Source organism: Cinclus cinclus, chromosome 3, assembly GCF_963662255.1.
Source record: "Cinclus cinclus chromosome 3, bCinCin1.1, whole genome shotgun sequence".
Classification (NCBI taxonomy): Eukaryota; Metazoa; Chordata; class Aves; order Passeriformes; family Cinclidae; genus Cinclus; species Cinclus cinclus.
Window position 1 is genome coordinate 24,490,934 of NC_085048.1, and position 13,645 is coordinate 24,504,578.

At 37.6% G+C, this 13,645-nt stretch overlaps 1 protein-coding gene across 5 annotated transcripts in view; it reads right to left on the reverse strand.

The window, feature by feature from the left end:
• The window catches only part of DST (dystonin), a 286,945-nt gene that overhangs the window by 21,152 nt on the left and 252,148 nt on the right, over positions 1-13,645 (reverse strand). For all 5 annotated transcript variants that reach the window (XM_062489748.1, XM_062489751.1, XM_062489750.1 and 2 more), the window contains 8 exons: positions 13,123-13,320; positions 12,489-12,617; positions 9,486-9,656; positions 7,989-8,144; positions 7,561-7,767; positions 5,797-5,916; positions 2,051-2,220; positions 914-1,073 (listed from right to left, as the gene is read on the reverse strand). In XM_062489748.1, the coding sequence (XP_062345732.1) occupies positions 914-1,073; positions 2,051-2,220; positions 5,797-5,916; positions 7,561-7,767; positions 7,989-8,144; positions 9,486-9,656; positions 12,489-12,617; positions 13,123-13,320 (1,311 nt within the window). The remainder of the gene's footprint in view (positions 1-913; positions 1,074-2,050; positions 2,221-5,796; positions 5,917-7,560; positions 7,768-7,988; positions 8,145-9,485; positions 9,657-12,488; positions 12,618-13,122; positions 13,321-13,645) is intronic.

Consider the following 13,645-nt stretch of genomic DNA (forward strand, 5'->3'; position numbering starts at 1 on the left):
TATGTGGGAGTATGTTCACATTAGTAGATTGAACAAGCTCCAGTTACTTACAAGAAGATAATTACAGTGTGCCGTGCCACTGACTGTGATTTACCTGTGATGGACAGTGGGATTTCAGAAGCAATTAAATCATAGTGCAGGCTAATTTTTACAGACAAGCCACGTTTCCAAAAGCATTTTTTGAGGTTCAAAATCTCCTCCTCAGTGGAGATGGGATACTGAAAGTCACAGGTGGATGAACAGAAGGACCTTCACCTCCTAATCTTCCCAGGCTGCACAGCTTTGCCTATGTGTCACGTTTGTAATAGAAGTAATTTCAGCAACCATTTCTTCTGACATACTGAACTGCAAAACCGGGATTCAGAGGCAAGAGTCCAACATATCCTATTTGTTCCCACAAAACACCGCACATTTCCAACACAAGCTCCCTGGGCCATGGTCTAGTTGAAATCTATGCATAGCTTTAGCACAGTAATTACTTTCCTCAATATATACAGCAGCCCCATAGGTCTGAAAAGCTGTTCTAGTCATGATAAGCACGCTGGACATTTAGTTAGCAGATGGACTAAAAAAGAGCTGCTTTCCCCAGAGTTTTCCAGTAAAATAATTTTTGCCATCTCTTACGCCTGGACACACATTTGCAAATGCATATTTTTGACTTATGATATGATATTAACAAAGACACGGGGTAGCACAATAAAATAGAATATCTCAGTGCTAACTGGTATTAATGAGTCTCTAAGAGCAGTCCTCTTTCATGTAGGTTTTATAGCATTTTCTACTGTTGACTACATTTGCGTTACAAAATTATTTCATATTTCTAAAAATTACAGAATAGTGAAAGATAAAAATATTATTAAAATGTTACACTTATGAGCAGTCCAGTAATAAAAGCCAGTATTTTTGGAACTACCTTGTGGTTGTCAATCAGGTTCATTACTAAATCAATGTCTCCATGTACTGGTTGGTCTTCTGCTAGCTGAGGTTCAATTTTGTATAACCAGTCAATGAGAGCTTGCAGAGCATCAGTAAACTGTCCTGAAAATAGCAGGGCTTCTTCCAGTTTATTTTGTCTGAGAGGAGAAAAAAGCCAAACAACCACACACACACACACACACAAAATAATCACTTATATACTTCAGGAAAGTATTTTCAGCATAAAATAATAGAATCATGGAAGTGTTAAGGCTGGAAAAGACTGGTAAGATCATTGAGTCCAACCACTATCCCATCACCTCTACATTCACCATTACATCATGTCCCCAAGAGCTACATCCATATGCCCTTTGAACACTTCCAGGGATGTTGACTCAACTATTTCCTTGGGCAGTCTCTTTCAATGCTTCACAACACTTTCAGAGAAATCTTTTTTTCCTAAAATCCAACCTAAACCTCACTTGGTGCAATTTAAGGCAGTTTCCTCTCATGCTGTCATTTGTTGCCTGGGAGAAGAGACCAATCTCACTTGGCTACAGCCTCCTTTCATGTGGTTGTAGAGAACAGTAAGGTCTCCCCTGAGCCTCCTTCTCTCCAGGCTGAACACCCCCAGCTCCCTCAGCTGCTCCTCACAGGATCTGTGCTCCAGACCCTTCCCCAGCTCCATTGCCCTTCCCTGGACTCTCTCCAGCCCCTCAGTGTTTTTCTCACAGTGAGGGGCCAGAACTGGACCCAGCACTCGAGGTGTGGCCTCAGCAGTGCTGAGTACAGGGGGACAATCCCTGCCCTGCTCCTGCTGGCCACACTATTGCTGATCCAGGCCAGGATGCCACTGGCCTTCTTGGCCACCTGGGCACACACTGGTCATGTTCAGTGGTTGTTTACCAGTATCTCCAGAGAATTTCAAATCAAGTTTCCCTTTTAAAGGGCTTTACCCTCCACTTCCTCCCCAGCTCTTCTACCATACCATTAGGAAAGTATGCTTTTCCAGTATTTTACTGGTCACCCCTACTTATCAAACAAGCTAGCCACTCTGGTTCTACTTTTACACAAAAAATTCCAAAAACAGAAGCCTTTTTCTTATTTGATGAGTAATTAGTTGACTTTCATTTACCTTTCCACTGACTTTCCACAAATTGTATCCCATTTATCTCTTAGTTCACTCAGCATGTCATCAAGTTTCAAATTGTCATCAGCCAAGGTGGTTTTCTCTTTCAAGGAACGTCCAGTCCTATTTGTGGTATCATACACAGAATGTTTGGCACCAAGAGATTTCTGGAATTCCTATATATATGGAGGGAAAAAAAGAAAATATCATTAACTGTTTACAGGTTAATTAGTTAATGGAAATACTTTGTTAATTAGTTTTGGACATACTATTTGCAACATAAATTGTAAATGTTGCTGCAAGAGTAATTTAAATTTACTGCAAAATTCCTATGCTAGTGCCACAGTGCACCTAGAACCTGACACTAGCAGACCCCTGCCTTTTGCCCTTCTCTGGAAATGTAGCTCTGGGAAAATCCCTCCTTCAGTGAGGGCAATGATTCCTATACTACCATAATATTCCCAAATTTCAGCCTAGTAGTCAGAAGGATGTGAAATAACTGCTACTTAGGGAGCCATTAACCGAGCATTCTTTGCACTACATTCTTACAAACTAAGATTTTGAGCCAGCTGTAGAGCTCCCCAAGAGCTAAGAAGGTTATCCTGGTTTAGCTCAACATGGAGAAGCCAGGAAATCTCTGAGCAGAAGCAGCAGTCAGGTAACATCCCAATAACTCATAATCTGTGCTAGAATCAAAAATCATAAGCAGGTTTCTGTGCCCCAAAACTTTGGACAATGACAGTGACAGTCTGCCTGCCACCTCCTTTTGCACAGATCCTCTGAAGATTTTCACAGGCACAGAAGAGCAAAAGAAACACAGTTCATTTGCTACCACACAGGAATTAAATGACTGACAGAGTAAATAATTAAATAAAGGAACACTGCCAAAAGACAGCACCAGTCCAACCAGGCAGCTTTTAAATTGCAGCAATGCTTGAAATGTTTTATTCCACACCTACATGAATTGCTAGCAGGGAATCAGTTGGAAAAAAAAAATCACAAGTTTGCTTTAGAAAACCCTTCTATACAGCATCAAATACTTTTTTTTTTTGTTACCAAAAAAGCAACATTTTTTTGTAATTTTGTGTTTCCTTATTATTCTTTCATTTTCCTCGTATGAAACAAGAAAACAAACTTTAAGAAAAAACATAATTGCCAACCTAGGACTGCAGAAAAAATAAATAAAATTTTCGAAATAACTAGTTTTTTATAACAGTTCCTTCAATACAAACAATACGTCTATACTTCTTTTATTTGATGGTTTTTGTTAACTACTGAACACTACACAAACACTGTTACTAAGTTTGCACAAGGAAACACAATTAAACTGCTGCCACAGAAAGATCACACAGGAAAAACAGATTTAAAGACAGCAAAGAGTAGCAGTTAGTTCATTTCCTGAGAGTAAACCATATCTACTTTCATTTGACTTCAGGTATAAGAGATTTTGAGAGTAGATTTTGGTTTAAGCTGCCAGGAACAGAGAGATAAGTTAATTACTGAGATTTTGTTCAGTTAGATACCTTCCTTCTATGGAAGATGGGCACAAACAGATAAAATTAGCCAGTTTCATATAAATGTACTATAAGAATACTCAGCATTAGCACAGGAATGGACTGGGTGACCTAGTGCGGGTTTTTCCATTCCTGACTCCTAAAAATGATAAAATAATTCCAATAAACAGACCATGAATAACCCCCAAAAGTCCCTGGCAACATGCTAGATATGAGTGAGAGAGAAAACATATTATCTTGGCTTTTCTTTTTAGGGACTTTTTTTTTGGCAGTAACAACTGGCAAAGAGTGAGTCCAAATTATTGCTTATAGCACACAGTCAGTTGGGATAGCAAAATCTTTAACTAAATGGAGCAAGGAAACCTTCAAGACTGGACAGAAAAGACAAAGACAGACTCGGGGTATGTGTGGGAGTGGAAGGAAAAGACTCAAAATACAAGGAAGGACATTGCAGTGTTGGGAGGTTTGGTAACTTAATAAAAAACAATTGAGTTGATTTCTTGAGAGGGTGGTGTTTGAAGTTTAAAGTCACAAAGTTCACCAAACTCCCTCTTTCACACACATTCATCTTTTTTCTCCAGATCACCAGTTTCAATCCCTATGTGCCTGTACCAATTTCATCCCACCCCTTAATGAGATTCAAGCAAATCAAGCAGTAATGCTCTGCAGGCTTTTTACATGGAAGAAGCTAAAGAAAAGATATCAGTGACAGAAGTGATGAGCCTGCCAGGCCATTTGAGGAAGCTTGGTCTCATAAAATGTACTGCTGTAGGTATAAAGCACATATCAAGCTTATCAGGTTTAACATTTCTGAAGATGGGATGAGAATACAGGTAGAGAAAAACTATTTCAGGTATTTGAGGTCCTGAAAACCTCAAAGCAAAGACAGTGTTGACTATACTGGTGAGGAATTTGAATATCTAAAGAAAAGAGAGGAGTGAAAGGATTAGAAGATTAATAAGACTCAGACTACTGTAACAGCAAGATCCACCACCTCCACCCCCACCAGCTCAGATCACTGACTTCAAATTCTGGCAACAGCAGCAATCCCAAAACAAACTGAAATTTCAGAGTTGGCATAACAGAATGTTAACATGGGTTTTATCTTAAGGTTTTAACAGCAGACACAGGTAAAACTGTTTTTGCTTGACTAACTGCCAGCTCTCACTATATTAGAGAATGTTTTCCTAGTTGATAAACAACACGTCATGCAACCTAAGAGATGATAATAAAAATAAAGCAGACTGATGAAGACATTAATACACATGACAAAATTTGTCAGAGGTAAAAGCAATCACCAGAAGCTACAGTGAAAATAAAAAATTAGATATGCAAACCCCTCAGGATATTGTGAAATATGAAAAAAATAGGAATTACTGGAGAACAATAAAACTGACATAAAAATGACATAAAAAGTAAATATATGCCAAAATGTAGAAAACTGAATGATTTTTCAATATTCTAGTGTTTCATCAAACTGCCCCAAGAGAAATCTTAAGACACAATCATATCTCTGAAGAGTCTACCACTCATCCACTTGATCCTCAATAATATATTATTTTAGGCATTTTACAGAAGTCAAAATTAAGTAAAGACTACTTCTGTCTTTGCTTCTGCTCTGTGTCTGATGGAATTACAGAGTTTTACATTATCATTACAAGTTTGAAAAGCCAAGTGAATGAGATTTTTACATATTCACAGCTGAATTTCTGAAAATATGGTTTCCAAAGTTTTAATCAATAAAGAGAAATCTGGGAGCAGCATTTTCTCTAATACTCTCACAGTGTTTTCTAGGGGGTTTCATTAATATTTCCACTTGACATAAAAAGCAACTGCCAATCAAAATACTTGATTAAGATTATCTTTCACTTTTGAAGTTGTCCTGCAGTATTAAAAGAAAAACCTCTCCCCAAGTAAGTAGACAGTAAATTTTTGGTTTAAGAACTTAAAGAAAGCCTCTTCTGAGATGCCTATTCTGAAATGGTATTAATCTGCTTTTTAAAGTTTCCATGGTGCTGTATTATTCTTTCCTCTTCATTTTTAACCATTCCCCCACATATCAGGTACCATGAAAAGTTCTTTTCATTCACACCCTTGTTAAAATAGCATCATTTCATTTGATGTGAATAAACACCCCACTGCAGTGAGGCCACAAATCTGCTTTCCTTGCTGATTGAACAGTACAAGGCTGAAAGACTTACCTACATTTCACTGGGCATTTTGTGTGTCATGACTCACCTTATGCTGTGCAAGCTGCATCTTTATTTTGTCAGGGTCATTTGCAATTTCAAGATCTGAGTCCAGAGATTTCTCTGACTCTTCCAGCCATTCCATAAGTTTATGCCAGGCTTCATGGAACTAAAGGAAAGTCAGATTTGCATGGACTTTAAAATTCACTGGCTCAAGAAACAGTCCAAAAGCATTTAACTCCAGCCACGATTGGCAAACTTTGACAAAATTTCATGTTTTTTCTCCCTGGTCTCTTAAACAGAACTGGTCCAGCCACTGTATTTAGTCTCCCATCCCCAAGTGAGTTAACAACCTTTAATGATGTGCACACATCATATGTATCTGTCAGAAACATATTGGTAACATCTGTCGATGTGTTGGTCATTTAGATTCCTACAGTTTTAGTACTGGATAGTAAATACAGAAAGAACTGGGCTTAGCTATTGCTTATATGGGACCAGGGCAATATATCACTGGGGAAAACTTCTGTCTGGATGACTGTCCAAGATGTTCCCTGTAACACTCATAAAAGCACTCATTGTATCAAATGCTATCTTGATGAGCAAGGAACAGACGTTTGATTTTCCCTCCTGTTTCAAAGAAAAAAGCACTTCAGGGAAGGAAGCAGGGAAAAAGTAAAGATTCAACCAGCTTTCAGAAAGTGTCATCTGTATGGGTTTTGATTTTTTGAACCTGGTAATTTCTCTTTCTCTCTTGAAAATTCTTCTTGCTTGGGCTGCCTACATATGGAAGCACAAGAAACTAGTTCAGAAACATTTCAAGGCATCTAAGACCTTATTCAGAGTTGTAGATTAGGCCTTGACACCAAGAGCCTTCAGTACTCCTTCCACACAGTGTCATCTTAATAACACTGTGTTCAGCTTTGCAAATGCATATTGTCACAAGACCCATCTCATTGCAGAACTGCTGTGCGTGCAAATGCACAAGAGAAACTGCTAGAAAATAAGAAATATGTGATTGCTTATGGGCTAATTCATTGCCCAGAGAACTTCTTGCTCTATGAACTGAGTGGTGGTAGTGGTGAACACTGGAATTCTGTTCAGCTGTGAACATCACCAAATCTTGAATGATCACGTTGAATAGCAAGGAACTAGAACTTCCTGTTGATATTTAAACAAGGTACATTCCTCTCACACATTTTGCATCTTATCATTTATGTTCCTTGGTGAGGGAAATATGTATCTAAGGAAAAAAGCACGGATGCTCCCAAATAAAGATAACTGCAAACAGCCCCTCTCCCCCACAAAAAACAACCTCTCCAGGTTTATAAGGAAATAAATTGAGATATCTTACCACACAGAAGATACTGGTCTAGTAACTAATATAAGAAATTGAGTGATAAATGATGAGTGTAATTAGGACACAACATACACCCAATAAGAAAATACTAAAGGAATATTCCCACAGATTAGTGAAAAGGGTTCATCACATTGTTTAAAATACAGAGGGTTGATTATAAAACTGCTTTTTGAAGATAGATGGCACTAATACACATCTGGAATCCATACTTTATTTTTTCAGACTATCCTGTACTGCAGACAGAAGTCACTGCTTGGGTTGAAAATGATGCTTTCACCTCCCAAATGAAGTGCTCTGGGATTGAATCACAGAAATTGCTCACTAACTCAACACTGTCTATTACACTAAACCCAGGCTTGCTTTGTAAGTGCTTTAAAGCATCATATTCTTTGAGAATCTGGATGCAATTAGAAATAAGTTCAAAGAGTTGTATAACAGCTGTTGTCCCATTACCTGTTTGGCTCTTTTCCTTGCATCATCCAGAGCTCTTCCCCTTTCAACTAAGCGTTGAACTACTTTTTCCCATCGACTCTGTACACTAATCAGGAGATTCTTAATAAGGACAACGTCCTGTTTCTGGCTGAAATATTTCAAATGGGTTCCAGTTTTGTCCAGCTCTATGATCTGATCTCGATGAGAGTTCACTTCTGTGGCAAAAACCTTGGAAAAAAAGGGTGAAAATTACTGAATACTGTGTTGGGTAAATACTGAAAAAAACCCAGTCTGATAAAGAATGATGTAGTGAGAAAGACCATAAAATACAATTTTAAAACAAATGACATGTTTTCCCCGAGTGCCAGCATTATAGCGCTCATTTGGACATTGTTACAGTATCTGCACAGAGTGGGAGAAAAACATTACACATCTGTTTCTTTACATACCTTGTGTTCATCAATTTGAAATAAGACAGTGTCCAAGATAAGACTTGGCCGAGAAGCTGCAGTAAGAGTCTGCTCAGCCTGAGTAAGCCAGTTGATGAAATCTTGAAGTGAGTTGTGGAACTCCATTGCTAAATTGAGGGCTTCTTCCAGTTTGGTCTGTAAAGACAGGTCATACTTTATTAGAGGCTGATATTGTGCAGGGGCTTAAGCCAAGGAAACCATTTTAGTTCATACTTTGTAGTAACCCATTTTAGTTTAGCATTTTAAAACACTTTTCCAACTCAAAGTTTCTGAGTTTTAAAATAACAGCCTATATTTGAGCATATTCAAGGAGATGGATACAGGAGTTACAGCAAAATTATGTGTAACAGATGAACAGAAAATACAGCACCTAGTATCAAGATAAATTTTTTCCATATTAGAACATATTTCCTACTACTTAATCTAAATGTGACATTTAGATTTATCAAGTTCAATGCAAAACCAGTAGAATTTAGAAATCTGAAAGGTGGTAGTGCACTTGGAAGAGCCTGAAGTAGGTAATCCATCAAATTTATTCTCTTGCACTTACTGAAGAATAAGTTTTCCTAGAGCAATTCTTTTTAATAAAGCCTGATTTTAATTTTGGTTGCCTGAACAGAAATTAATTTGGGACACAGAATTTTGTTGATCATGAGACAGCAGTCAGAGATTTTCAAACATTTACACTGCTGACCTCACTGAGCACTCCAACCTTACAGCTTCCCGCAAGAAGGTGCTCATACTGGGTATTAATTAGTTTGTAATTTTTACTTTATTATTACCTTAAGAGACATCAGCATTATAACTTTAAAATATAGCTGAATTGTGAGTTAAATATTTGTGCTTTATACTTATCAGGGCTGTACAGAGAGTTTCTCTGTTTGCAATCTTGGGTATTCTTTTTATTTGGTTCAGTTAGAACAAGTGGACTATATTTCGTGAAGGAATGAAAGCCATATGAAATTAATAACAAGAAAATGTGTGTTGCATATCAGTGAAAACATGCTATTGATCTGTCAGAACAGAAGGTAGTCACTTGAAGTAATAGCAAAAGACCAAGCACTTGGGAATTATAAGAAAAAATGGCTAGAACCTAGGAAATTTTAATACAGTAATTATGCACTGAGGAGGAGATAAACTTGAAGGATCATTCAGTCTCTCATGTCTATGATTGCTGCAAAAAAACCCAGAAAACCCCTAGTCCTACCAAATGAGCATTAACAGTATCAGTTAATATATTTCCACAGAACAGACTTGTGCCATTCTCATCATGCTCCTCCCCAGTTACAGATAATTAACTTCTTGAATCCTATTTCCCCCAGTACTTTCTAAACATTTTACTGTATTATGCCAGTCTCTACAACTGATTTTAAATGTAAAAAATCAGGCAAGTATGCATCTGTAAAAGCACTCGGTGATCATTAGCACACTTAAATGCATAATTACGCTTCTATTTTTTATATAAAACACACGTACTTTTCTTTCACTGAGTTTTGTTTGCACGGATTCCCATTTTTCTTTTAAGTTATTTATGTCCTGCTCAACGTTTGTTTCAGCAGACTCTGGGCATCTTGCAAGCATCTGCTGGCCTTTCTGCATTAGACACTTGTATGTCTCTTCTTTGGCCTCAAAGGCAGCACAAAGTTCCTAAAGAAAGGAAGGACCAGAAATAATATGGTAGAAATTCAATACTGTTGATAAATACCAGTATAATATATATTCCTCCCGTAACATTTAGCAGGTGTGATTAAGACTAATAAAGGAAACACACATGTAATTCATAAAAATCCAAAATGAGAAAATGAGGGACCCAGTTCCTCAGGAAATGAAAACTTGTATTGTCTGCCAATGTCTTCCCTGAGATTCAAAAATTGGCAAAGTAAGTACTATGCACCTGTTGAAGAAGAGTTGCTACAACTTGGTTGGTTGAAGTCCATCTGTAGCCAAAACACAAAAACTATCAGCATTACACAAGGTGCAGAAAGCCCAGACCTATCCAATACCCTTCAAAAGTGGGGGGAACAGGTTGGGAGGGCTGGTTTATTCTACATTGTCTGCATCTTCCTTCACTTGATAGGCATGAGCACTGAAGACATTTCAGACATTTAAAGGAAGCTGTCATAACAATGGTAATAACATGTTTTACCTGTTAACTATACTAATAATTATGCTTTTTAAATCCTGTTAATTGTAAGCTGTTAAAGTCTGGGAGCTCCCATGCATCTCTCTGACTCAAAAAGACATGCTCAGTATTGGTAATAGGCAAATAAAAGTGTACCAACAAAGTTGCTGCAGACTCACAAATGAGGAACATCTTTACAAGGAGATGAGGATAAGTGGCTTGCAAATAAGAAGTAAAGAACCTTTTCCTCTGATTCTCAGGACAAGGGCACAAACCTAACATTTTTGGGGGGCTAAGAGGTATTGTACACAGGGCTGTACCTGACCAGGTAGGAGGGGGAAAGCAAGAAGCAGGTTCACTCATGAGCTTAAGATTTTGACACAAGAGAAAGCTTCTTTGTTTTCTATCTGAGGACTGTGGAAGGTGGTGTCACCTAGTCTGCTTCCTCCTACTGCTTCAGGAAAAAACTGAAAACGATGATCGCGTTAAGAAAAGGAGAGGGATGATCTGTGCAGCACTGGGACAGCTAAAGCCCCTTTTTAAGCCCCTTTCCTACCGGTATCCTGTAATGTCTCTTCATATCCTTTGCTTTCCTGGAGCTGCTTTAACTGGAAATGCAGCTCAACCTCAACTCTGTTTGCGAAACAATTATGGTTGAGGTTAATTTATTCATATCTATAGAAACAGGCCTTATACTCAAGAACATGGTTCATAACATTATTTCCAAAGAGGAGCAAACCAAAATGTAGCGTGAAATGTTCTCCTCCAGTTTCACATCAGTAATTAACACAGTTGGAGCCAAGTTTGAATTTGGAATGTAGTAGACAACACGACAAGTGGCCTCAACATTTCAGAAAAAAAAATAAAAAGAGAGAGAATTAATAGATACCTGCATGTGTGCACTAAGGTTTAACAAAAAGGAAATCAAGTTCTATGTTTTAAGGCTTCATAGGAAGTCAATGCCTGCAGATTGCCACCAGGATAGTGACACCCTGTTAAAATGTGCATGTACAGTTAGGGAGGAATTGTACATCTAGACTGCATACTGCTGGGGACAGGCAGACTTGTTCCAACTGTAACACTGAAGTTAAAGGCCCTTTAACTAATCATTTTGTAAACATTGTAAGTGTTCAAAATTTGCAGAGCAAAGAATATACTAGAAGAAAATCCTGAAGTTTTCCATGGAAAATTTTTGCATCTTGATCTAACTGCAGGATGAAAAGAGGAAAGACTTCCACTGACTTTCAGGGAAATCATGATTACAGTCTATTCTCGCAGTTGGGAAAAAAACCCCACCACCTATTTTCTTCCATTTTTTGTTTTTCCTTTGTGACATTAAAAAAAAAAAAAGGATTATAGGAATTCAAAACCACAGGATTATTTGTCTTTGGATCTAGTTTCCCGTCAACTGATGTTAAAAGTGTAAATCAGTTTCCTTATCAATTATATATATTGGTAAATATTTGAGGACAAAAAAGAAGGAAAAAAATGTGCCCCATGTTGGCAAGCAATGATCTTTAGCATCATTTTAAAAAAATCATATTTTTAACATTATGACAATGCAGTGTTCTAATTGGAAGTGTCAGGTCAGGCATATTCTTGTTCAAGGACAGTTCAGTAAGTATCACTGTTCCATCAGAGACAGGGATTCAGAGTTTCACATCACCAGGTTTGGGCTTATTTCCTGGCCTAACAGCATATCATGATTTTACACAAATGGAGCAGTAAGAACCACCTTCCTTAGAAGTAAGAGATCAAGTTTAAGCGTCTTTTTTTAAACTCAATGGTTCTATGGGAGCAGAGAAACCCACAGAATGTTTCTTAGAGAGAAAGAAAGGGAATAACTCAGGCATCCTGGTCAGCTTGCCATTTCTAATTAAAGCACAGCCTCTATGAGCCAGTAGTCCTTCTTACTTCTACGCTAATGATGACTTTACTGCCAGCTTTGGTTAGATAAGGAATAAAGGATCAACTCTCTTAAGTCAAGATTGAGTGAGTGTGGGACATTTTTAGGTTCATCTTCAAACTTTAGAAAAATCATAAATTTAGTTATGGGGTCAGAAGGGAGAAGAAAAATAATCTTATTATCACTGAAAAATCTGTCAACACCTTTGGTAAAGGTGCAAAACTTGTTTAATTTGTCTCAACACTAACAATGTTTCAGCTTTGGGCATATCCCAACAGTCTACTAAACTATACTGCAAATAACAGTGTTGTTTTGAAGGCTATTACATTTCTTTAAGACACTGTACAGACATCGTGATATATAGAACACACTCTGTATTTACCAAAAAGACTCTTAAAAGATAGTTAGTCCTGAAATGCAATTTGCAAAGCATTCTAATGCTGATACTTACCATATGTGCATTAAGCTGCTCTCTTGCTGTTTCTGGTAAGCCTCCAACAGGTTTTGATGCCAACAGCTGACGTTCAGTGTCTGTCAGCCATTGCTGCAGATCCTCAACTTCACCATGGAAACCTTGAGCCTAAATTATACCATATCATTTTAGAGATAACTTGCATGTTCTCCATTCCAATACCAGCTCACATGCATAAGCACATTGGCAACTGGTTGAATCAAGTATTTGTAATAATCAAAGGAAATTAAAGAAGAAGGAAGAAAGGAAAAAGCAAACAAACAAACTGCCTTGATCCAATCTAAAGGATAAGAAATCATACCATATCAACCATAGAAATCATGAAAGCAGCCCAAGTAACTACTGTGAGACCGATGTTTTCCCTGAAAAATACACCTATACAGAAATTACACCCTTTATGAACATGAAGACCAAAAGCTGAAGTCTTATATCAGCATTGTAAGGGACAGTGTCCAGCTATGGAAGATACAGCTGGATTCAAACTTCCTCCAAATTCAGGAGTGTGTGCATCATGGTTTTGATTTAGGCAAACTTCTAAAACATGTATCTGTGTATTTCATGTACAAAGACACTTTTTCTGAGTTATCTCTCTATTTGATCATTTCCTGTTCACCTGGATCAAGGCACTATCCAGCTGCTGTTTCCTTTGTTCTGTTTTTTCCAACAAGTTTTGCCAGCGCTGATTCAGGAGTTCCAACTTGCTCCGTAAATTACTTGCTTCTTCAACAGCACTTGATTCAATCAGGTCATTTCCTGCTTTTTTAACAGCTTCCACCGTAGACTGATGAGCGAAAACATCATTTTGTAGCACCTACAATTGTAACACATTTAGGTAAGTTAATGAATGAAGGCACTCACAGTGATTGAGCCAGTTACAGTCCAAGGACAAGACAGTAATTTAACATCAGCACAGGCATCAGAAATTAAAGCTTATAACTAAGACCTCTTCAATCAAAAGCAGTAACAGACAATTCTGACAAAATACTGAAGTTACTTTTGTATCTTGGAAAAAAAAACTCCTCCCGAATGCATATATTTCTGAAATTATTAAAGGTTTCTAGTAGTTCTAGGGAATAATTATTGCTTCACTTTCAAAATTTATTATGTACTTTCCTTTAACAGGATTTTTCTCTGAA